This window comes from Musca autumnalis, unplaced genomic scaffold (genome assembly GCF_047663935.1).
Source record: "Musca autumnalis isolate F117 unplaced genomic scaffold, ASM4766393v1 scaffold_2, whole genome shotgun sequence".
In the NCBI taxonomy this organism is placed as follows: Eukaryota; Metazoa; Arthropoda; class Insecta; order Diptera; family Muscidae; genus Musca; species Musca autumnalis.
Window position 1 is genome coordinate 129,312,847 of NW_027411755.1, and position 24,711 is coordinate 129,337,557.

At 36.5% G+C, this 24,711-nt stretch overlaps 1 protein-coding gene across 2 annotated transcripts in view; it reads left to right on the forward strand.

Moving 5' to 3' along the window:
- LOC141394645 (uncharacterized) overlaps positions 1-24,711 on the forward strand; it is a 218,598-nt gene that overhangs the window by 176,157 nt on the left and 17,730 nt on the right. For both annotated transcript variants that reach the window (XM_073969368.1, XM_073969367.1), the window contains 2 exons: positions 8,007-8,153; positions 8,273-8,414. In XM_073969368.1, coding sequence (XP_073825469.1) covers positions 8,007-8,153; positions 8,273-8,414 — 289 coding nt within the window. The remainder of the gene's footprint in view (positions 1-8,006; positions 8,154-8,272; positions 8,415-24,711) is intronic.

A 24,711-nucleotide genomic window follows, 5' to 3' on the forward strand; every position in this document is an offset into this window, starting at 1 on the left:
GCGATATCCACTTTGCAGTAATCGGTTCAGTAGAACCGGGTCTAACCTGGTTTTTAAATCTGTTCATTCGGTTCGAATAACCGGTGAACCGGATCTAAGTTCACATTTTTAGGATTCTTTAGATTTTAGTATTATTATTTTAGTATTAGCTTGGAAACCGCAAGTCCTATCGAAAATATTGCAGCTGTGAAAATCCTCTACCTTTATAATATTTTCTTAGGTTTTATAAATTCTGAGATATAGAAGTTCAAATTGAGACAATGCACTGACTGTATCGCCTCCTTATAAAACAATGTTATGTACGGCGCGCTTAACTAACTTTAAATAAAACCGACTTACACCTGGGGAGTTTTTGCGGATTCTGAAACAGCAATGTTCATATATGATAAAACTCCAAAAACAAGAAAAAATCGCTGGGGGATTTTTAAATAAATCGCGGTCACCATTTTTAGGTTTTCGCAAGTCCTATCGGAATGGGGCTTAAGAAAATGTTATAGCTGTGAAAATTCTCTAGAGGATTGACCGTTATGATTTCTTCCTATGTTTTACCGTTTTGTGATATAGAAGTTCAGGTCACATCTTTAGGTTTTTTGTTAGGTTTTCACGATTTGCTTGAAAACGGTAAGTCTTATCGAAATAGGACTAGAGAACATCTTATAGCTGTGAAAAATCCCTATAAGTATAGCTTCCGCAATTTTTTCCTAGGCAGTACCATTTTTGAGATATATAAGTTTAATTTGGGAAATCGCAGTCATGATTTTTTTTATAAGGAGGCGATACAGTCAGTCCATTGTCCTGATTTGAACTTCTATATCTCAACAAAAATTATAGACCTGCAAAAATATTATTTTCTCAGCTACAATATTTCCTCTAACCGCATTTCGATAGGACTTGCAATTTCCAAGCAAAATCGTGAAAATCAAAAAAACCATGAACATTTTCTCATCCATGAACATTGTACAATATAGTTTCGCTAATCCCGACACTCGATGTCCGGATTAACGGGACATCGCGGTAATCCGGACACTAGATTTTTTTACATTGTATACTCTATATAATCCGGACATCTCATATTTTTCGTACCTTTTTATACCCTCCACCATAGTATGGAGGGTATATTAAGTTTGTCATTCCGTTTGTAACACATCGAACTAATCATTTGCGACCCTATAAAGTATATATATTCTTGATCAGGATAAAATTCTGAGACGATCTAGCCATGTCCGTCTGTCCATCTGTCCGTCTGTTGTAATCACTCTAGCGTCCGCAATAATTGAGATAGAGTGCTGAAATTTTGCACCCGAGGATCTTTTTTCCATAGGCAGGTCAAGTTCGAAGATGGGCTATATCGGTCCCCCCTTGGTATAGCCCCCATATAACGGTACCTCCGGATTTGAGGTATTTTGACGTTCTTCGCCACATTTGCAGACCGAATTAGCTATAATTTGGCACTTAGGGTTCCTAGTAATCAACAAACTTATACCCCAAAGGATATGGGCATAGGTCCATGTTTTTGGTATAGTCCCCATATAACGGTACCTCCCGATTTTCGGTATTTTGAGAATTTTAGCCACAATTTTTAACCGAACTATCTGCAATTTGACATTCGAGGTTCTCAGTGGTCATGAAATATCTCCACGAAACATCGTCGACATAGGTCCATGTTTTGGTATAGTTCCCATATAACGGTACCTCCGGATTTTCGGTATTTTCAGCATTTTAGCAACAATTTTTAACCGAACTATCTACAATTTGACATTTGAGGTTTTCAGTGGTCATGAAACATCGTCGACACAGGTTCATGTTTTGGTATAGCCCCCATATATCGGTACCTCAAGATTTTCGGTATTTTGAGATTTTTAGCTATAATTTTTAACCGAAATAGCTGTAATTTGCCATTTGAGGTTCTCAGTGGTCATGAAACATCTCCAACGAAGCATCGTCAACATAAGTCCATGTTTTGGTATAGCTCCCATATAACGGTACCTCCCGATTTTCGGTATTTTGAGAATTTTAGCTACAATTTTTAACCGAACTAGCTGTAATTTGCCATTTGAGGTTCTCAGTGGTCATGAAACATCTCCAACGAAACATCATCAACAAAGGTCCATGTTTTGGTATGGCCCCCTTATAACCGTACCTCCCGATTTTCGGTATTTTGAGCATTTTAGTTACAATTTTTAACCGAACTAGCTGTAATTTGCCATTTGAGGTTCTCAGTGGTCATGAAACATCTCCACCAAACATAGCTGTAATTTGACATTTGAAGTTCTCAGTGGTCATAAAACATCTCTAACGAAACATCATCAACATAGGTCCATGTTTTGGTATATCCCCCATATAACGGTATCTTCCGATTTTCGGTATTTTGAGAATTTTAGCTGCAATTTTTAACCAAACTAGCTGTAATGTAACTTTTCGACAATGGATAGACACCTACTGCCTCTCACTATTGCTTAAATTACACTGTGAACACAAATGTTGGGGCAGAGATAATTCCTTTTGGAGATGAAAGCTCTTGGTGTGTGTATATTAAAAACCCCGAAGGACAGATCCGCCGTGAGTCGAACTTCCGCGTTATGGCGTGATGAAATTTTCGTTAGAGACCCTGTGGGCCATCAGGAATTAGCGTTATATCTTTTTTCACTGTTGCTTAAGTGCTCTACAAAAACAACAAACAAAGATATAATGCTAATTCATGATGGCTTACAGGGTCTCTTGCAAAAACTTCATCACGCCATAACGCGGAAGTTCGAATCACGGCGCATCTGTCCTTCGGGGTTTTTTATATACACACACCAAAGGCTTTCATCTCCAAAAGGAATTATCTCTGCCCCAACATTTGTGTTCACAGTGTAATTTAAGCAATAGTGGGAGGCAGTAGGAGTCTATCCATTGTCGAAAAGTTGTTACACCTAAAATTGTGAAAGGACACTAATTATTCCATTTTAATTAAGACTATTTTATGGTGGAGGGTATAAAAAGTTCGGCCCTGCCGAACTTAACGACTTTTTACTTGTTATTTTTAAAAAAATTGATTGATTTAAAATTGATTTACTTTAGAGAAGGGCAGAGAATACTAGTTTCATCCAACGCCACTTGGACTTATCAGTTCTCTTAGTTCTTTGCATTGAAGCAAAGAACTCTTCCCCAATTTTATGACGACTCGAGCTCAAGAACAAATGTGACCGACAAATTCGTTTAAATGCGAATTCAACAGAAATATTCAAAAACTCTCGTAGCCGCATATGCAAACCAAATTAACTACTCCCACTGTTATGCGTCTCCACAATACAGAGAATCATCATAACTATGTTGTTTGTCGAAAATAACAACAAACAAATCGTCCACCATGCTATGTGTCTATTTTAGATTCACTTTGGAAGTTTTGTTGTGATGTGTGTTTACTTTTTATTTTTAAATTTCTGTTGAATTTGCATTTAAACGAATTCGTCGGTCACATTTATTCTTGAGCTCTAGTCGTCATAAAAGTGGGGAGGAGTTCTTTGCTTCAATCCAAAGAACTAAGAGAACTGTGTCGTTGTATGAAACTAGTATTCTAAAAAATAACTTTTTTCCCTAAAACGTATAGCTTTCCTGCAATCGGGCCTTCTTTTTAAAATCCCGAAAACTTAGAAGGGTAATATAGGCGTATTCTTACATACCAATGCCTTGGTTTTTTGATTGAGAAACTACTCTTACAACATTACTAACAAATCCCTGACTTTACATGAATGTTACATTTATGATTAAATTTATATGGCATATTTAAATTTTTCATCAAACGTCGAAAATTACAAAAAAGTCGATTTGTTTGAAATGCTTGCGTTTTAGGCAAAATGCGTAAAAATGCATAAGCCAAATAAAACATTATAAGCGTGGAATGATAGATAATAGACAATACTATAACAAAACACAAAAAGTGGGTTAAACGTGTCTATAAATTTTTTATTTTGTTTCAAGAATGTGTTGCATAAATTTGTTTTAAGATTTTCGGTGTTATTCGCGAGTTTACGTTCTACTCCACAGCTACAAAGGAAGTGAGTGATTTTGACATTCTCTTTCTACAAAAGACAGTCCTTTCGAAATACTTACTTACTTAGTTGGCCCATTACAGAACATTTGTTCCATAGACCGAACTAAGAAAAGATCTCCATTCCTCTCTGTTTTTCGCTTGACTTTTTGGAATACCGCGCCTTTTCATTTCTTCATCCACTTGTATGCTCCATCGAAGCTTAGGCCTGCCGATTCTGCGTGCACCGCCATGTGGCATGTATTCATACGCCTTTTTAGCGGGTTCATCATCGCTCATTCTCATGACATGGCCTAGCCAACGCAATCGTTGCATCTCGATACGTTTAACTATATTCATGTCTTTGTATAGCTTATATAGCTCGTGGTTCATACGACGTCGAAATTCACCGTCAACGCAAATCGGCCCGTAGATCTTTCGAAGAATTTTCCTCTCAAACACACCAAGCACTGCCTTATCTGCTTGCGCAAGTACCCATGCTTCGGAGCCATACATTAGCACGGGTAGTATCAGCGTTTTGTATAGTGTTATTTTTGTTTGACGAGACCATAGTAGCATCTGTTGGCCAATACAATTCTTCTTCTTATTTCACAACTGATGTTGTTTGTTGTGTATACGGCAGTGCCGAGGTAGACGAAGTCTTTAACTACCTCAAAATTGTAGGTACCAACTTCAACAGTTGGTCCGAGCTCTATGGACGCTTTGCGCGTCGACACCATCAATTTGGTCTTTTCGCCGTTTACCGCAAGACCCACTTTCGCAGATTCTGCTTCGACCTTCCTAAAGGTATCAGTTACTTCCTTTACTGATCGTCCCATGATGTCTATGTCAATTTGGTCTTTTCGCCGTTTACCGCAAGACCCACTTTCGCAGATTCTGCTTCGACCTTCCTAAAGGTATCAGTTACTTCCTTTACTGATCGTCCCATGATGTCTATGTCATCAGCATAGGCAAGTAACATGTTGCTATTGGTGTAAATTGTACCATTTCTTTTGACATTTGCATCTCGTATTACCTTTTCCAGCAAAATGTTGAAAAGATCACACGAAAGGCTGTCTCCTTGTCTGAAACCTCTTTTGGTACAAAATTCTTCGGAGAGGTTCTTTCCAATTTTAACTGAGGACCTAGTATCAGTTAATGTCATCTTACAAAGCCGGATGAGCTTTGCGGGGATACCAAATTCAGACATTGCGTGGAATACCTTTGATCGGAGGGACTGTCGAATGCTGCTTTATAATCGACAAAATGGTGAAATGTGTCGATCTGCATCTCTTGGGTCTTCTCTAGGATTTGCCGCAGGGTAAATATCTGGTCAATGGTGGACTTGCCAGGTCTAAAGCCACATTGGTATGGTCCAATTATTTCGTTGACCATTGGCTTTAGTCGTTCGCACAATATCCCTGACACTATCTTATAGGCAATAGGGAGAAGACTTATGCCCCTATAGTTTGAGCATACAGTCTTATCTCCTTTCTTGTGGACGGGGCATAGGATGCTCAGGTTCCAATCGTCGGGTACGCGTTCTTCCTGCCAGATGGTGCTAACTAGCTGATGCATACACCTTATCAGCGCGTCGCCTCCGGTTTTAAACAGCTCGGCTGGTAAGTCATCGGCTCCTGCTGCTTTATTATTCTTCAGCCGGTTGATTGCTGTTTTTACCTCATCTTGGCCGGGCGGTATACATTCTATACCATCTTCTGGGATTGGATCTGTGGTATCATCGTCTTCGCTACTATTGGATACCAGCAGATTGGAGAAATGTTCCTTCCATATCCTGAGCACGCTATCTGCATCTGTTACCAGATTACCTTGCTGGTCTCTACAGGAGGATTTGCCTGTACCAAAGCCATCTGTTTGATGCTTCACTCTTTGGTAGAATTTTCGGACTTCATTCTGGCTCCTGTACATCTCGATTTTTTCACACTCCCGCTTTTCCATTTCTCTCTTTTTCTTGCGGAAAAGACGTTTCTCTTCTCTCCTTTTCTCCCGATATCTCTCTCGTGCGCTACGCGTTGCTACTGATTGTAAAGTAGCTCTATATGCCGCATTTTTCTCTTCGGTAGCAGCACGACACTCCTGGTCATACCATGATTTCCTTTGTGGAGGTCTCTGGAATCCAAGTATGGATTTTGCGGCTGTTTGCATGGAGTGGGTAATATGTTGCCATTGTGTTGTTATGTTATCGGGACATAGAGTGCTCGCGTTAAGCAATTGGGCTAGTTGAGTGGAATATGCTGTGGCTATCTGTTGTGTTTGCAGCCTATCGATGTCCAACTTCCGCGTTGTGTCTGTTCGTGCTTTATTTGCAACGTTTAGACGGGTACGATCTGCAGATTCGCAGATCATGGTCCTTAAAACGTTTGCGGGGTTCGTCAGCTTTAGAGTGGTTTGTTTTTCTTTTCTTTCGTTTTTTCATAGTAGGATGTTTTTTCTAGGGGAGGGTTACTAACCCGACGCCCAAACCCAAGTTTTTAACGTTCTTATGGGTGAACGCGCGGCTCACTACCTTTAACGGGTGTTAAAGGCAGTTCCCCAGGTGACACCACGGGGAGGTCAGTGTCCACTTGAGATGAAAGAGGGACCAAGATAAATCCTGGGCTTTGCCATGTTAAAGCCGGTCAAGACCGTTGCTTGGTATCATTCATCCCCTACGTCACCTTTCGAAATACATAAACCCAAATTTACATGGAAAAGTGTACGTTTACGTGTTACTTCGCATGGCTTGTCGGTCGCATAGATTTTCGTTTCAAAGATGTTTACATGAACAGAAAATGAAACCTTTCGGTCGACATACATAAACAGGGGGTTAAAGTTGGCTCAAGAGCACCGTGTAGTTTATATTTGACCAAATACAAATTTCAAAATATAAAAATTCGGACAGCTTAAAGTGTTTTGCAACCACTCTGTTGTTTGACTAGTAAAACCAACCTATTCTGTATTGAATTAAAGTCAGGACGGTGTATTATTCGTCGAACATAAACATTTATATAAAATTTCACAAATTGGAAATTGGGTTAGTTGAGCGTCTTTTTATATATTTCCAGTATGCATTTGACCACTTTTGGTAACACAATTGGAACCAGTTTAAAGCTCAGAATGTCTATTTTAATATTGGTCACTTTTATTGCAGCGTCCCACAATCAAAGTTGGAATATTTGTCATTATAGGTATATCAAATCCTTAAATGGATAAATGAAATGGATTAGAGCGATTATTGCAACGTCTACGTTGTTTGAGCACCGCCAACCTGTATTGAATCATTCCTTTTGGAATAATCTTAATAGAAGCGGAGATATTCGCTTAAGATGTTGACCCATTCCGATATCTGAATTTTATTTGGCGATCACCAAAAATCAACAGACTTCTTCCTTTTATGGAAGAAGTCTGTTGACTCCATCAAAAATTTCGGGACGACCCGGTCAAAATTATATATAATGGTGGGCCAAAACCCACATGGTGGTGTAGGGTATAACAAAGCCACTTCTCGCTAAACAAAAGTCACACTACACAAGACACAAGCACAACACGTGTTTGGGATTTTTAAATTGTTTTTTAAGTACGACACATTATAAATATTTGACAATGCTTTTTTCACAAGTAATTTTTTACTACTGTCCCTCGGGCCATATTTTTCTTGTGCCCTAAGAAAAACACATACTTTAACTACCACAGTACTTTCATCCCCCCTGACACATATAAATTATAACACACACACTTATTCTGTCCACTAACTGCAGAGCATTTAATTTAATTAACTTTTCCCGTCTTTGTGGCTGCAAGTAAATTTGTTGTTTTTATTGTCCACAAGGCATGCAAAAAGGATTATAACTTTTCTTATTGTCTGCTCATTCTTTGTGTATTGTATGAAAATTCCCAATATCAACTACAACTACCACTTGTTTCATTGTTTTCCATTATTTTTTCCATTTTTAATCTTTTCGTGTCTTTTTTTGCTGGCATTCTCTGTTAACAGGATTCATGATGAAGAATGGCGTCCATGTGAACAACGTCTAAAAGAGTTCCTCGAACAGGAAAGAGCTAAAATGAAAGAACGTTCGGAACGTGTACCCACACCATTTACATCAGACCCTAAAGATATGCAACAGATTTTGAGAGCAAGGTAGTATGATGCACACATTTCCTTAACATTAATGTTATGTCATTGATTTGTATTGAATTCAATGTCATTTTAATAAAATATTTGTGATTTATTTTTTGGGTTCGGTGTGTTTTTGACAGAAAACGTTTCCAGGAAACTGAATTACGTATACGCAAGCATATCGATGAACAAATGTTACGCCAACAACAAGAACAGGATCAGAGCCAACATGAAAACCAGCCAAATGCGTATGCTGAGGTCGATGAACAATCTCCGAAACAAGTAAGTTTGTATATGTATGTACATATGTAGATATGTATATGTTCGCACATGAGTTTACAATGGGTATGGAGACATGGTACGCAGTCAAAATGATATAATTTATAAGCGACTTTCACTTGAGGTTTCCACGTTTTGGGAAGAATGAATGAGTCACTGCAGGAAAAATTGTTCATATAAACAACTGTATTGAAATTCATACCAAGAATCATATGAAATACGGCATACATATAATAATAATGTGATATTTTACAGTTCACATAGAAGAGGAGCTAAATACTCCCACAAAACATCGTTAGGATATAATTATTGGATATGGTAGATGTTGGTAAATATCAGCACTACCAAAAGATGTGCTATATTGGTCCACATTTTGGTATGGTCCGCAAATAACGCTACCTCCCGATATTCGGTATTTTGAGAATTTTATCTACATTTTTTTTGCCGAAATACCTGCAATTTGTCATTTGAAGTTCTCTGAATTCATGAAACTTCTCTACCAAAAATTTTCAACATAGGCTAATATTTTAGTATATACCCCATATAACGATAACTCCCGATTTATGGTATTTTGAAGATTTTAACAACATTTTTACAGAAATAGCGATTATTTGACATGTGACGATCCCAGCGGTCGCAAAACTTCTGTACTAAGATTTGTCAACATAGATCCATATTTTGCTATCGCCCCCATATTTTTTGACCGAACTATCTGTTATTTGAAGTAGAATTTCCTATCTGTCACAAAATTCTTCATCAAAAATTGTATCTCACGATTTTTAGTATTTTGAGAATTTTAATTACATTTTTTACCGGCGGTCACAAAACTTATACACCAAAAATGTTTAACATAGGTCCATGGTTTGGTATTGAGCGCATATAACGATATATCCCAATTCAAGGAATTTTGCCAAATTTAGCTACATTTGTTGGACGAACTATCTGTAATTTGTCATAAGAGGTTCCCAGTGGTCACAACAATTGTCAAGTTTGGACCTACACTGTGATGTAGCCACTTATAAAGGTATTGCCCGATTGAAGACATTTTAGATACATTTTCAGACCTCATTTAGGCATTTGAGGTATCTGTGGTCGAAAAACTAATCAACATAGAATTGAGGACATTAAAGTAAACTAATTATTCCATTTTAGTTCAGAATATTTATGGTGTAGGGTTTAAAAAGTTCGTCCAAACCGAACTTAACGATTTTTACTTGTTTACTATCTCTCTTTTTCTTGCAGATATGCGCCACCTCCTGATTCTTTGGCTGTTGCGTGGACAGGTAGTAATGTTTTTATACCCTCCGCCATAAGATGGGGGGTATATTAAGCTTGTCATTTCGTTTGTAACTACTCGAAATAATCATTGTAGACCCCACAAACTATATATATTCTTGATCAGCGTGATCAGCATGTCCTTCCGTGTGTGGAAATCACTCTAGCGTCCGAACGGATTGAAGTAGGTGGATGATATTTTGGTAGAATCTATTGTATGTACGTAGGACTTTTAGTATTGAAAGCGGGCTATGTAGGTCTAGTTTTTCGTATAGCCCCCATACAAAGTGACGCGTGACACGTCGTAGTTTTAAGGAATTTTTAAGATATTTGTCCCATTTTACTACCGAATTGGTTGTAATTTGGTATTTTGTGTATCCAAAGGCTAAAAAACATTGGCCTCAATATTCCTCAGAAATGGCCGATATCACCGTCCAAAAATTTTCAAAAAATTTTTGTTACACTTTAACCGGATTATATACCTTTGAAAGTATAGGCAAAATGGAGTATAACGATATTTTTAATTTTTCGTTTTCTCATCGTTTTGACTATTTAGAGGTCAAACAAATTTCAAAGGTCAACATTTTTCAAAAAAATATTTTAATTATGTGTAATCCTCGTACGATGCTGGTATTGGTGTCATATTAAAGAGGAGAGTATAGGCTTTATATAATAATTATAAATTATTGCATTCCAGGATAAAAAGGACATCAAAAATATCCTTGAAAAATTAAGTCAAAAGTGAGCATTTGGCAGGCGCATATCTCCTAAACCGCGAAGAATTTTAATTTGCACATGGAGGCAAAGTTGTAGCTCTTGTCATAAAGAACATCAATTCTGGACAAATGAAATCCACCAAACCCCGTTTTCAAGGTCAAAATCGCCAAGGTGAGGTTTGGTGGATTTCATGTGTCCAGAATTTATATTCTTTATGACAAGAGCTACAACTTTGCCTCCATAAACAAATTAAAATTCTTCGCGGTTTAGAAGATATGCGCCTGCCAAATGCTCACTTTTGACTTAATTTCTCAAGGATATTTTTGATGTCCTCTTTATCCTGGAATGCAATAATTTATAATTATTATATAATGCCTATACTCTCCTCTTTAATATGACACCAATACCAGCATCGTACTACGATTACACGTATTTAAAATATTTTTTTGAAAAATGTTGACCTTTGAAATTTGTTTGACCTCTAAATAGTCAAAACGATGAGAAAACGAAAAATTAAAAATGCAATTTTACTCCATTTTGCCTATATTTTCAAACGTATATAGTCCGGTTCAAGTGTAATTTTGGCTGTCGGACAGTGTATTTGTTATTTGGGGGTATAAAACTTTCCCCCAGAAACTTGTCGGTACAGGTCCACGTCTTAGTATAGTCCCCATAGAACGGTAATTCCATATTTTCGGTATTTTGAAGGTTGTGGCCTCAATATTCTACCGAAATGGCTGACATTTGGTATTTAGTCTTTTCTTGGATACAAAAATTTCCCTCAGAAAATTGTCGGTATACGTCCACGTTTTGATGTATGCCCCATACTACGGTATATCCGAATTTTCGGTATATTGAAGGTTTTAGCCTCATTATAAAACCGAAATGGCTGTAAGTTGGTACTTAGTCTTCGTTGAGGGTATACAACTTTCCACCTGCAATTTTTCGGTATAGGTACATGTCTTCATATAGCCCCCATAGAACGGTACCTCCCGATTTTCGGTATTTTGAATGTAGCTGCTCAATATCCCATCGAAATGACTGAAATTTGGTATTTAGTCTTCGCTGGAGTTATGAAACTTTCCTCCAGAAATTTATCGGTACAGGTCAACGTTTTATACAGTCTCCATAGAACGGTGCTCCCGATGTTGTTAACTATCCAAATCCAGATTATCCAGGTTTAGGTCTAATTTTATGTATTTCGCTCAATTCGGAAAATAGTAAATATTGGTTCATGTTTTGGAAAGAACAAAAATGTCGCCCCATATGAGCTGTTTTGAAGGGAGTATTATCAGTTGAGATATATGCACTACTCTTGTAATAAAACGGAATTTAACTAATTGTTCCCATTCACTTGAATACAGTTCGTGGTGGAGGGTATAAAAAGTTGTGCCCGGCCGAACTTAACGCTTTTCTTACATGCTTAAGGTGAAGTCTTCCAATGATCCGAAAAGTAGAGTTTAAAAAATGTATCCCCATTTGGCGTGTATTTAAAACCACGCACATCCGTCACTTTAGCATCGCCTTTTCCACGACCAGGTGGAATAGTTTTAACAAATGAAACGTTTTAAAAACTTTTAAAGAATGTATGATCCAAATACATAACTTTGTACGGCTCGGACTTACGGCGGGCGGCTTTGCAAATACCAATATATTGGGATGGGACATCAATATCTTTATTTTTCAAGGCGCGTTCTATTGTGGAGTGCACACTTTCCTGCATCCATTTGGGTGGGCCGATTTCTTGAATTTTTGTTCAATAATAAAATTATGTTTAATTGATGCATTAAGCAATGCGTAGCTCATTATACAGTTGAGATGTTGGTATGCGCACCCATCACTGTCAGGTAGAACTTTTTCTCCCAATAAAAAACTTCCATATGCTTGTAAACTCTTCTGCACTGAAACCACCTTCCGCCTCATCCACCAGAAAACAATAGCCTTTTGATTTTTTAAATTGTAAAAAACTAAATTATGAATTTGTAGCTTTGGTCGATAATATAAGCTGGTGACCTGCGATTTTGGAGCCATTAGGACGGTTTGTAGGTCAACAGTGACATTCTTCTTACATGTCTTTAATTTTTTCTTTTCTGGCATTTTCTTTCTTTTTTTTTGGTGAATGTTGTATTCTTCTTGTCCGAGGTTTTCAACTAATTACAATGTGAAACAAAATTCAATTTTTTTTTCAAAATGATGGGAAAACCCGAGTATATTATGAAAGTAGAGCTAAAAATATGAGACACGTGTATCGGCGTTTTTAAAGTTTACGTCGGAAAGTAACCAAAATAGGCGGGGCAAGTTCCGCCCATTTTTAAATTTTTTGAAATATTGGAGTTCAGATATCTTGGAATCCTTGCATTTCAGGTATATAGTGTCTTTGGCAACTTTACTTAGGAGGGTGTGGGAAATATTTTTGTTAAAATTTTTTACCCTCATGCGGTTCATCAAAGGGGTCTTTTTTGTCCTTTTTTCGAAAATCTTTCAAAAACTCATTAAAAATGTGATCGTATCAAATCCAAATATTCTACAAAATTGTTCGCTATTAAATTTTACTCTCAGAATACACCAAATCTGTAACTCTTGTCTAATCGCCAGGAATCTCTAAAAATGAAAAACACGTTTTAGGGTTAAAGTCGGACTTCATCTGAGTTTATTCGAAATTGTCCCACAAAACATAATTATAGAAAGATGATGTCAGAGACAAAAATATTCTTTGTCAAAAGGGGTCTGGTGAACCGCATGAGGGTCAAAAGTTTTAACAAAAATATTTCCCACTCCCTCCTAAGTAAAGTTGCCAAAGACACTATATACCTGAAATGCAAGGATTCCAAGATATCTGAACTCCAATATTTCGAAAAATTTTAAAATGGGCGGAACTTGCCCCGCCTATTTTGGTTACTTTCCGACGTAAACTTTAAAAACGCCGATACACGTGTCTCATATTTTTTTAGCTCTACTTTCATAATCTACTCGATTTTCCTTGTAATTTTTTTTTTTTTTTGTTGTCACACAGTGTTATCGAGAACAAATTTCACATAGGTCTCTTTTGGAGGTAAACAATACTATCTTTTTATACCCTCAGCATTTATGCTAACGAGGGTATATACACTTTCATACGGGCAAAATGTGCCTCTTCGAAATAATGGTTTTAGACCCCAAGTATGTTTGGACGAAATGTGTTTCAGACAATTTGGAGTCGATTTAGCAATGTCCATCCGTCTGTCTGGCTGGCTGGTTCGCACGATAACTCACGAACGGATGAACCGATTTAGTCCAAAATTTGGCCTTCGTAATATTTTGTCCAAACTTAGTTTAAGTTCGAAGATGGGCCATATCAGTCTACTCCTTCCGGTACCTCCCCCACAAAAGTTCGAAAATGCTCGGAAAATTTGTGCGCACGATAACTCTTGAAGGAAGTAACAAATTTGGTCCATACCTTGCACATCGTAAAATTTCTACAAGACTTAGATGAGGTTCCAATATGGACTCAATCGGTCCACTCCTTCGGGTACCTCCCACACAAAAGTTCGGAAAAGTTCAGTTTAGGACCTGCTCTCGAATCACTTTGATTTTTGTTGCAGCAACTTGTATTCGTTGCCTCAATTACGATAGTAAAAGCTTTTTTAGGGGCAAGTCCATACTTCTTGAGAAAATAGCCCGAAAGTTGTAAAAAATCCCAATGGCACCATATGTAGTGGATGGAGAGCTCGAACCGAATATTGCGTTCTTCCACACTTTGGATATTGTAATATTTCTTTGAATATTATGTGAAATTCGAAGGTGGTGCTAATAGGTCTACTCCTTCCTGTACCTCCCCCACAAAGTTCGAAAATATTCCCTAAAATGGTACGCACGATGTCTCATAGACTTTGCAACCGATTTGGTCCAAATATTAAATCTCTAAATATTGTCAAAACTTAGTTTTTGTTCAAATTTGGGCCCTATCTGTCCAATCCTTGTTGTACCACCCACACAAATGTTCAACATTTTTGTGTGGTTAAGCGTCAGTTCGAGGTTCCCTTGTACATTTCTACCAAAGGTTATCCTAGTGGCCCTGTCATAAAAAAGCCCTTTTTATCGATATCCCCGCAAATGTTTGAACTTTAATCCTATTTATCCTTTGGCGGTTCATACGCCCAAAGATTTTGAAAACCACCTTAAATACATAAGTTTTTTGGGAAAAAAAGTACTTCAATCGACACAGGCTGAGGGTATATCTCGGTCGCAAAGCCGACTGATACTTTTTTACTTGTTTATTTAAACATCACATAAAATGTGGTCCTGCAAAGTGGTTCAATATTCTGTTATGTGCAGAAATCATTAACATAAAATTTGTAAAGATGTTCATTTGAACCCCATTCAGACAAAAAATATATTTTTGCTAGTGAGAGCACGACAATAGTGTGACTTAATTTTAGGCAGGGATTCAGAAAACGAGTTGAGACATTGCCGCCGCTGCATTGTTTAGCATCCATTTATTGAACCACGTTTGTTTTTTCTATGTACCGTTGGAACATATTGGATTATTGTTTTTACATACATCCTTTTTTCCTCCCATGTCATTCTCCATTATCGTTTAAAAATGTCTCTTCTTTTTTCATTGGAAATCTGCGAACATTTCACGGAGATTATTTTCTTGCACAAACACCGTTCCTTTATTGTACGTGGTTTCTTTGGTACATTATAATAATTCAGAATATAAATTAATATCGTTATGTGAATAAATGTCCCTAGAGAAACCACACATTACTAGCCTACTTGGTTCACTTAATAAATTAAAGTAAGATATACGACAGAAAAAAGGTAAAAAATAATGATTTTCTTTACAAAATTTTGCAATATGTGTGTTATTTGAAAAGGCCAGAAGACCATCTTTCATAATCAGTTGGCTTATAGAGGGAAATAGCTGTCAAATATAAATTTTCATTGCAAAATAGAAATTATCAGATTTTTGTCCACAAGTATGGTCCATTGGCTCCGCCAAATATCATCCGATTATCATCCTAATGTGTAGGATAGTTCTTTGCAAAGTATGCCAACCATGGATGACGTTAAACATTATATCTTAACTACCTGTGTTTAGTCCGCACTATAGGGATGTGTGCAAAAAAATTTTTCGGGGTCAAAGGTAATTTTTGGAGGCATTATTCAGTTGCTTTGATTTTTCCCAAAAAGGTAAGACTTAGCAAAAGCCGGCTAAAGTTAAAGTTATAGACTTAACATCTGTGTACAAGAATGGTCTTGACGATTTTTAAAAAAGACGTAAAGGCTAAATTAAAAATTAGTCGCGTAAGTACATTATGAAAGGAACCTGTTAAAATGACCACACTGTGTGTTAGGTATTTCCATAAGCTTTCAAACGATATCCACTTTGCAGTAATCGGTTCAGTAGAACCGGGTCTAACCCGGTTTTTAAATCTGGCCTTTCATGTCGAATAACCGTCGAACCGGATCCGCCGCCCACGAAAATTATACATTTTTCGTAATCAGCACAACAAAACCAACCTTTTGACAAAATTTCAGAAAAAAAATCGGAGAGTTTTCGTTGGAGTCTTTTCCGTTGGGCTTTCGAATAACTCTAATAAACATGTTCCGATTTTGTTGGATTTTTTTAAAAGATAGGTATAATTTCGCTCTTCAAGGAAACAGTCCCGGTTATTTTAGCCGGTTCGTCTAAATATGTGCATATTTCCTTTATATGTTCATAAAAATTAAATGTTTTTCTAGAACAGCTGTATCTCAAGAATGGTTCCTTCCATGGGCGTAGCCAGGAAACAGTTCATGGTATGTAAAAAAGTATAAATATTGTGAAAAACAAGCATTTGACCCCCCCTCCATTCAACGACCAACAAGCGTTCCTGGCTACGCCCATGGTTCCTTCTAGGTAAAAATTATAAAAACCAAACAATACAATATTTACTTTAGCCACATTTTGATTTGATCAACCGTTTTGAAAAAATAAATCCGAAAACCTTTTAAAACCCTTAAAATTTAACCTTTGACCTCGAATAATTTTTTTGTGCACACATGGGATCGATGGGGACTTCTAATGGCAAACGCTAGCTCTCCACCAAAATTCAACTTTGTGGGAATTTTTCAATGTCTATTTTGACTGGGCTATATCATTCTGTAACAAAAACGCGATTTCCAAAAAAAAGTGGACTTACGACCTTTTCGTGCGTATCAGACCATATACTATATGGTAAAAAACAAAAAAAAAAAAATTCTCTTGCAATTCCATTTGAAAAAATTAAAAAAAGAAATGCGAGCACAACTACGATTTTAAGTAGTAGTTAAGGAAAAAATGTTGGTTTCAAATTGGTTCCCCTTAACAAAATCAGTTGATGCGCGCAATGGTTATAGCGCTTTTTATTCTCATACAAAGAACAAGTTTTTTAAAATGTCTTATTTGGTTTTATGAGACAATTTATGCATAAATCGTTAACAGCATTCCATAGATATTCGTAGATGTTAAAATATTTACTGGTTAATAATTTTCGTGTCGCACAGTGTTATTAAAAAATTCGAAAAACCCCGAAATGCCGGCTTCAAAATGTCAGCATCAATTTTAGGTGGATGCAGTAGATATATCGAAAAATCATACACTAGTATCATGCTGCTCATGGAGTATTCTTTGATTCTTTCTTTGGGCATATGTCTATAAAATTTAAAGTTAAGACAGAAATCGGAAGGGAACATAAAAACTTGTTCGCTTCAACCCAGTTTTACTCATTTTTCTACATTGACGCCAACACAGCTTCCACGTAATTTAATTTTAAACTAAAACACTTAATTTTAAAGAATTTCAGTCATACTATAAAGAATATGTTAACAGTTCGCGAATTCTGAAAGAGTTAAACTCGGATTCATCGATTGTAAAACATTTTTGGTTTTTACCGTATGTACTTTATAGAGTCTCCGGTATTTCAATGTGTTACCAACTGATTGACAAATATAATTATAACCTTCATATTATGGTGGAGGGAATAATGATCATGCGGGCTCCAATATTAAATTAAAAATAAATTTGATTTAATATTTAACAATGATGTTGTATTATTGATGTTGTATTAACAATGCCTTCTACCTGTTGTTTTTAACAGTATCATTATTGGGATTTACCCATACCAAACGCATAAAAACAATGATCAGCGTCATCATAATCATCACTGGAATATGAAACGAATTGACAAAGTTTTAGTCGTTAAGCTTTTGTTTTACTTTCGTCTTAATTCTTTCTTTATTGTTGTTTTTGTGTGTTTGTATATTTACCTTTTTTAAACGTATGTACATCGAGTCCTTGGCATCAAATTCTCCTCTAGAAGCAAGCATTGTGTCGTTTTGTTTGCTTTAAAAGTTTAAGTTCTAAAATTAGCCAATGGCTAAAACATAACATCGACACGACAACAGATAAAGTTTTGCTTTCTAATTAAAGTTAAATACTGAAGATGACCAAGAACAAGAGATTTTTGAAATATAATGTGCCTTGGGCAAAGGTAATGCTACTTGTGTTGTAATTTGTTGTTTTATTATTGTTATTATTTGTTGTTGAGTACTAGGTATGGTCATTGATTTGACATTAAAGTTCAAATAAATTGGTTTAAACGTACTAAATTTTCTATACAATGGTGGTTGATATAAATGTCTTATACATATAAGTGGTAAAATGTCGCGGTATCAAAATGGTAAAAAATTTTATATGCTTTAAAAACTCCAAAATCATGGCAAACAAATGGAATTGTTATTTATTATACCTACTCCACAATGTGGGAAGGGTTTTATAAGTTTGTTTTGCTAAAGATTCATGTAATACTGCGAAATATACGTCGTAGACCCCCAATGTTATATACCATTTTTCATATTTCGACGAGATATAGCGATGTGTGCCCGTCCGTCCCTGTGTCCATTATAAATTGTAATTAAACTCCAGGCCGCAATTATGGACCGATTGCCACGAAATTTGGTATGAAGGTTGGTTTCACATCAAAATAGATCGCTATTGTTATTGGTGATGATCGTGAAATATTTAGGGGGTGATATGGACCAAAAACAGATTTTTATCCGAATTTCTATCTGCTCTGTAGTTCGCAATCATAGTCCGATCACCGGAATATTTTAAATAAGGTGTGAGTTTAGACGAGTTAAGACGATCCCTCGACCTTTCCATAGATGCCAATTACGTGCTCAGAGAACAGAGTTACAGCCTAGTATCTACAGAAATTCCACAGTTTTAATTGTATGTATAATAGTAACCATAACCACGCTAGAGTTCGCAGTTATAGTTTAATACTGACAAATTTTTACACGACGTAAGAATTTTGGTCAAGGAAGATGCCAACAATTTTGTATAATGAGCGGATAGTTTGTAGCGGGTGAACTTTTGTGGGAAAAATATCCAAATTCAATGTTAGGTATGTATTTTATTTCTAGGAGAAGTATTTTGGCAATCTACGAAAATAAAATTGAAAACCAACATATAATGACGCCTAACATATAATTGTTTTTTTTTTTTTTTTTTTATTGTTGTGATTTTCATAGAACTACATTTACATTCCATGTTACAAAATGTCGCAATCATGATAGAAAAGTTTTCAAATCATGAAAGAAGGATTCCCAGGTTTTTAACTTGTTACAAATTACAATGCTGTACGGGGTCTTGAAGTTTTTGTGATACCTTTGGTAAAAAGTAATGTAATAGTACCTCGAAATATTGGTATTTTTTCATTGATCGATGCGAAAAAATCACCGAAAACTATTTCTAAAATTCTTTTAATATTTGTTTATACCCTCAACATTTAGGCCGATAATCTAGAAATAATGATTTAAGACCCAATTTATGTGTGGACGAAATCCTTACTTACTTAGCTGGCCCGTTACAGAACATTTGTTCCATAGACCGAACCAAGAAAAGATCTCCAATTCTCTCTGTTTCGTGCTTCGCTTTTTGGAATACCGCGCCTTGTCATCTCTTCATCCACTTGTTTGCGCCACACAATGTCGCGAGTTCATATTAACTGTGGCCAACAATAGAAGGAGTTGTCGTAGGTGCATCAATTTTGGTACACGTACCTACAAAAAATTGGGTTGTTCGGTCCACGTTTTGATATAGCCCCCATAGAACCGTACCTCCCGATTTTCGGTATTTTGAATGTTTTAGACACAATGACTAACCGAAAGTATTCAAATTTTGTGGTTAGTCTTCAGCAGAGGTATCAAACATTCCAACAGAGAATTGTGGGCTTAGGTCCCCATACAACGGTACCTCCCGATTATCGGTATTTTGAAGATTTTAGCCTCATTATTACACCGAAATTGCTGAAATTTGGTATTTGGTCTCCGTAGGGGGCATTTTACCTTCACCTTGAAATGTGTCTTCATAGGTCCACGCCTTCATATAGGACGCTACCTCCCGATTGTCGGTATTTTGGAGGTTTTAGCCTGATTATAACACATGGCTGAAAATTGGTATTAAGTCTCCGTTGGGGAACTTATAACCTTTCACCAGAAATATGTCGGTATAGGTCCTCGTCTTCCTATAGCCCCCATAGAACCGTGCCTCCTCATTTTTGGTGTTTTGAGTGTTGTGGCCTCAATATCCACCCGATATGACTGAAATTTGGTGTTTAGTCTTCATATTGTTTGTGAGCATATAGAATATATCAAACTCGTGTCTCTATATATAAGAGATATCCTTTAAAAAATTGTTTTGACCGATTAGTGGTCAAAAAACGGTAATTTTTTTTGTAAAAAATCGAACTTTTGAATTTCGCTGTTCACGATTTTTTAAAAAATTTATATATATATATATATATATATATATATATATATATTTTTTTTTTTTGTATATTATTGTTGACCTTTGATCTGTAGTTTATTCTTCTGCTTATTTGGCTTGAGGTCAGTAAAATTGAAAGGACATGAATTTTTGTTTTTCAATTTTTCAATTAGTCATCATCAGGGATTTGTGTTACTTAAAAAGAACAAAACATTTCGTTACATAAATATATAAAACAATAATATAACAATTTTTACATTGGATTATAAATCTTTCTTGTAGGTAACTGCGAGTTCCATCCTCTCCTCTTGACAAAGAATTTCCAACTAATGCTTTTTGTGTTTTTCAATTATGTTCCTATAAATTTGAGCGCAATTTTCCGTATCGGTTTTATAATTCATTCGGTTTTCTGTAGGGACATTTACAATATGTAGCATTTCCAAAAAGTATCTTCTTTTGTAATTGTTTTCTTGTGCTAAAATAGCTACATTTTTGAAGTTTGGTGTGTGTCCTTCTTTCGAACAATGAGCTGCGAGGGCAGTTTTTTGCTCCAATGGCTTATTTTTGGCTTTTTGGTCCGATTTGTGGGCGCTGAGTCTGGTCTTAAGTTTTGATTTTGTTGTGCCAACATATGTCTTCTGACATATGTTGGACCCGTCACCATTGCATTTAATCTCATATACCACATTAGATTTATCTTCATGTGGTATTTTTGATTTTGTTCTGCTAAACAAATTGTTGTTAGTGTTGCTGCTTTTAAAGGCCAGTTGGTATTTTTCCTTATTATAGATATTAGAAGCGGCGAATCTTTCGGAAAATCCTGGAATGTACGTCGATCTTTTGTATGTCTTTTCATCCTTTGTTGTGTTTTTATCTGTATGTTTGTTCTCCACATGTTTTATCAAGTCATTTATTAATTTTGTAGGGAAATCATTCATTTTTAGAGCTGTTTATATTTTCATTTTGTTTTTGGTATGAAATTTACTGTCACTTATGTTCATTACTCTGTGGATGAAATTTGTTGCCGTATTAATTTTTATTCTGCGGGGATGTTTAGAGTAGTAATTAATTATTCTGCAAGAGGCCGTAGGTTTTTGGTACCAATCCAATAACAGCAGAAAAACTCCTTGACGAAACCATGATAAAACTGACGCAGAAACCTAGGACATTAACAAAATATGTAGACGACATATTTTGTATTATAAAGAAAACCGAAGTTGAAACAACACTTCAAACTTTAAATATGTACAATAAACAGTTGCGTTTCACCATGGAATCTGAAAACGACAACCGATTACCATACCTCGATTCCATTATATATAGGCAAAATAATCTGCTGTTATTGGATTGAAAAACACAAAAAGCATTAGTTGGAAATTCTTTGTCAAGAGGAGAGGATGGAACTCGCAGTTACCTACAAGAACGATTTATAATCCAATGTAAAAATTGTTATATTATTGTTTTATATATTTATGTAACGAAATGTTTTGTTCTTTTTAAGTAACACAAATCCCTGATGATGACTATCGAAGATAGTCGAAATATTGGTAATAAAAAACAAAATTGAAAAACAAAAATTCATGTCCTTTCAATTTTACTGACCTCAAGCCAAATAAGCAGAAGAATAAAATTTATATTTTTAAAATTCTCTCGTTTTATTAGGTACTTAATAAGCCCACAAAAATATATGATGATCGGTTCATTCGTTTTCGCGCTATAGCCAACACCGCAAAACGATTTGTTAAAAAAGGGGGTATCCTCTCAGTGAGGTGGTAGCTGAAAAAGAGAAATGACACATTCGTCTGCAAACCTCTGCAGCTGGGACCTTTATATATTTGAAGTACTCACTTTTTACTACTCATACAGCAAAAAATATCGATATACACTTTTATACCATTTTTTCCCACTCCACTCAATTTAAAATTTGCTTCAGAAAATTAATAAACTTAGTAATACATGTTTGGGTAAATGTAAACACCATATGATTAATATTTACATGCAAACAAAAGTGTAGCCAAGTTTATTACATCCCAAGAGAACTTAGGAACCATTTTTGCAGCGACCGTTACTTTTAAATTTTAAATATTAACGCATAATATAATTTATTAATTTTAGAAAAAAAATTACAAAATTATGTATTAACTAAAATTGTCGGATTTAAATCCTTATATAGCAAAAACTACTTCACGTATCAGTACCAAGATTCAGATTCTTCTTAATTAATATGTTTTCTATCACTCCCCATCAATAAATTTGGCCAAGGTCGTGACACTGTGTGCCAACTATTCTTTGGCCTGCCAATTCTGCGTGCACCGCCCTGTGGCTCGAATTTATACGCTATTTAGCGGGTTCATCGTCGCTCATTCTTATTATATGGCCTAGCCAACGCAATCGCTGCATCTCGATACGTTTAACTATATTCATATTCACCGTAAACGCAGATCGGTCCGTAGATCTTTCGAAGAATTTTTATCTCAAACACGCCAAGCACTGCCTTATCTGCTTGCGCAAGTACCCAGGTAGTATCAGTGTTTTGTAAAGCGTTATTTTTGTTTAACGAGTTGTGGCTTTGTTTTTGAAGTTCTAACTTAAGCCAAAGTAGCTATTGGAATAGATTGTTCCACTTCTTTTGACGTTTGCCTCTCGTATAACCTTTTCTAGCAGGATGTTAAAAAGATCACACGAAAGGCTGTTTCCTTGCCTGAAACCTCTTTTGGTACAAAGCCGAATGAGCTTTGCGGGAATACCAAATTCAGATATGGCTTGGAATTCCTTTGAACGTAGCGGGCTGTCGAAGGCTGCTTTATAATCGGCAAAAAGGTGGTAGGTGTCGTTCTGCATCTCTAGGGTCTTCTCCAGGATTTGCCGCAGGGTAAATATCTGGTCAATGGTGGACCTGCCAGATCTAAAGCCGCATTGGTATGGTCCAATTATTTCGTTGACCATGGGCTTTAGTCGTTCGCACAATATCCCTGGCACTATCTTGTAGGCTATAGGGAGAAGACTTATGCCCCTATAGTTGGAGCGTAAAGTCTTATCTCCTTTCTTATGGACGGTACACAGGACGCTCAGGTTCCACTTGTCGGGTACGCGTTCTTCCTGCCAGATGGAGCTAACTAGCTGATGCATACACCTTATCAGCGTGTCGCCTCCGGTTTAAACAGCTCGGCTGGTAGGCTATCAGCTCCTGCTACCTTATTATTCTTCAGCCGGTTTATTGCTGTCTTTACCTCATCTTGGCCGGGTGGTAGACATTCAATACCATCTTCTGGGATTGGATCTGTGGTATCTTCGTCGACTTCGCTACTATTGGATACCAACAGTTTGGAAAAATGCTCTTTCCATACCCTTAGCACACTATCTGTATCAGTTACCAGATTACCTGGCCTCTACAGGAGGATGTGCCAGTTCCAAAGTCATCAGTTTGATGTTTCACTCTTTGGTGGAAATCCATTTCAGACAATTTGGAGTCGATTTACGATCGGAGATAGTCCGTCCCATTCCGTTAATTATCCCTACAAAAGTTCAAAATTTTTCGCTAAGATTATTCGCACGATAGTTCCAGAAGGGACTAACCGAATTGTTCCAAACTAGGGATGTGAAAATATTACTTCCATGCATATATCGAATATGGACTATATCGCCCACTCCTTTGGGAAAAGTATAGTTTAACAGCTGTTCTCGAATCATTATACCCTATACCACAATGTGGAAAAGGGTATAATAAGTTTGTTTTCCCAAAAATTCATGTAACGCCGCGAAATATTCGTCGTAGACCCCTCATGTGGTATACCAAACTTCATATCTCGACGAGATAAAGCGATTTAGCTATGTGTGTCCGTCCGTCCGTCCGTCCGTCTGTCCGTCCATTAAAAATTGTAATCAAGCTACAGGCCGCAATTATGGACCGATTGTCACGAAATTTAGTATGAAGGTCGGGGTTGTACCAGAATAGAACTGATTAGTTTTTGGCGATGATCGTGAAATATTAAAGGGATGAAATGGACCAAAAACAAAATTTTTGGTCGATTTTGTAGCCGCTCTGTAGGTCGCAATAATAGTTCGATCGCCGCGAAATTTTACACAAAAGTTAAGTTTATGATGGAGAAGGCGTGTGAAAAGCAACATGAATATCGGATAATATTTAGCGGGTTAAATGGACCAAAACTTTTGTGTGAAAATTGGTAAAATTTGTAATGTACAGGTTATATTTATCCATGGAGGAAAGATATTGCAAATCTATAGTGGTATAGGGTATCACATGGTCGGCCCTGTCCGACTATAGCCTGCTCTTACTTGTTTTGAATTTGTTTGAAACATGTTCGCATTGCGGCCCCTTTTGCGACTGTGCATTGTTTTTTTGGGCTAGTCCATACTTCCTGAGACGACGCCAACTAAACTGACTAGTGCCTAAGATAAACCTCAAAGGGAGAAACCGGTTTGGTCTTAATTTTGTACATCGTATTAATTCTTAGAGACTTGGATTACGTCCGAATATGGACTATCGGAACACTCCTTCGGGTGCCTCCCGCG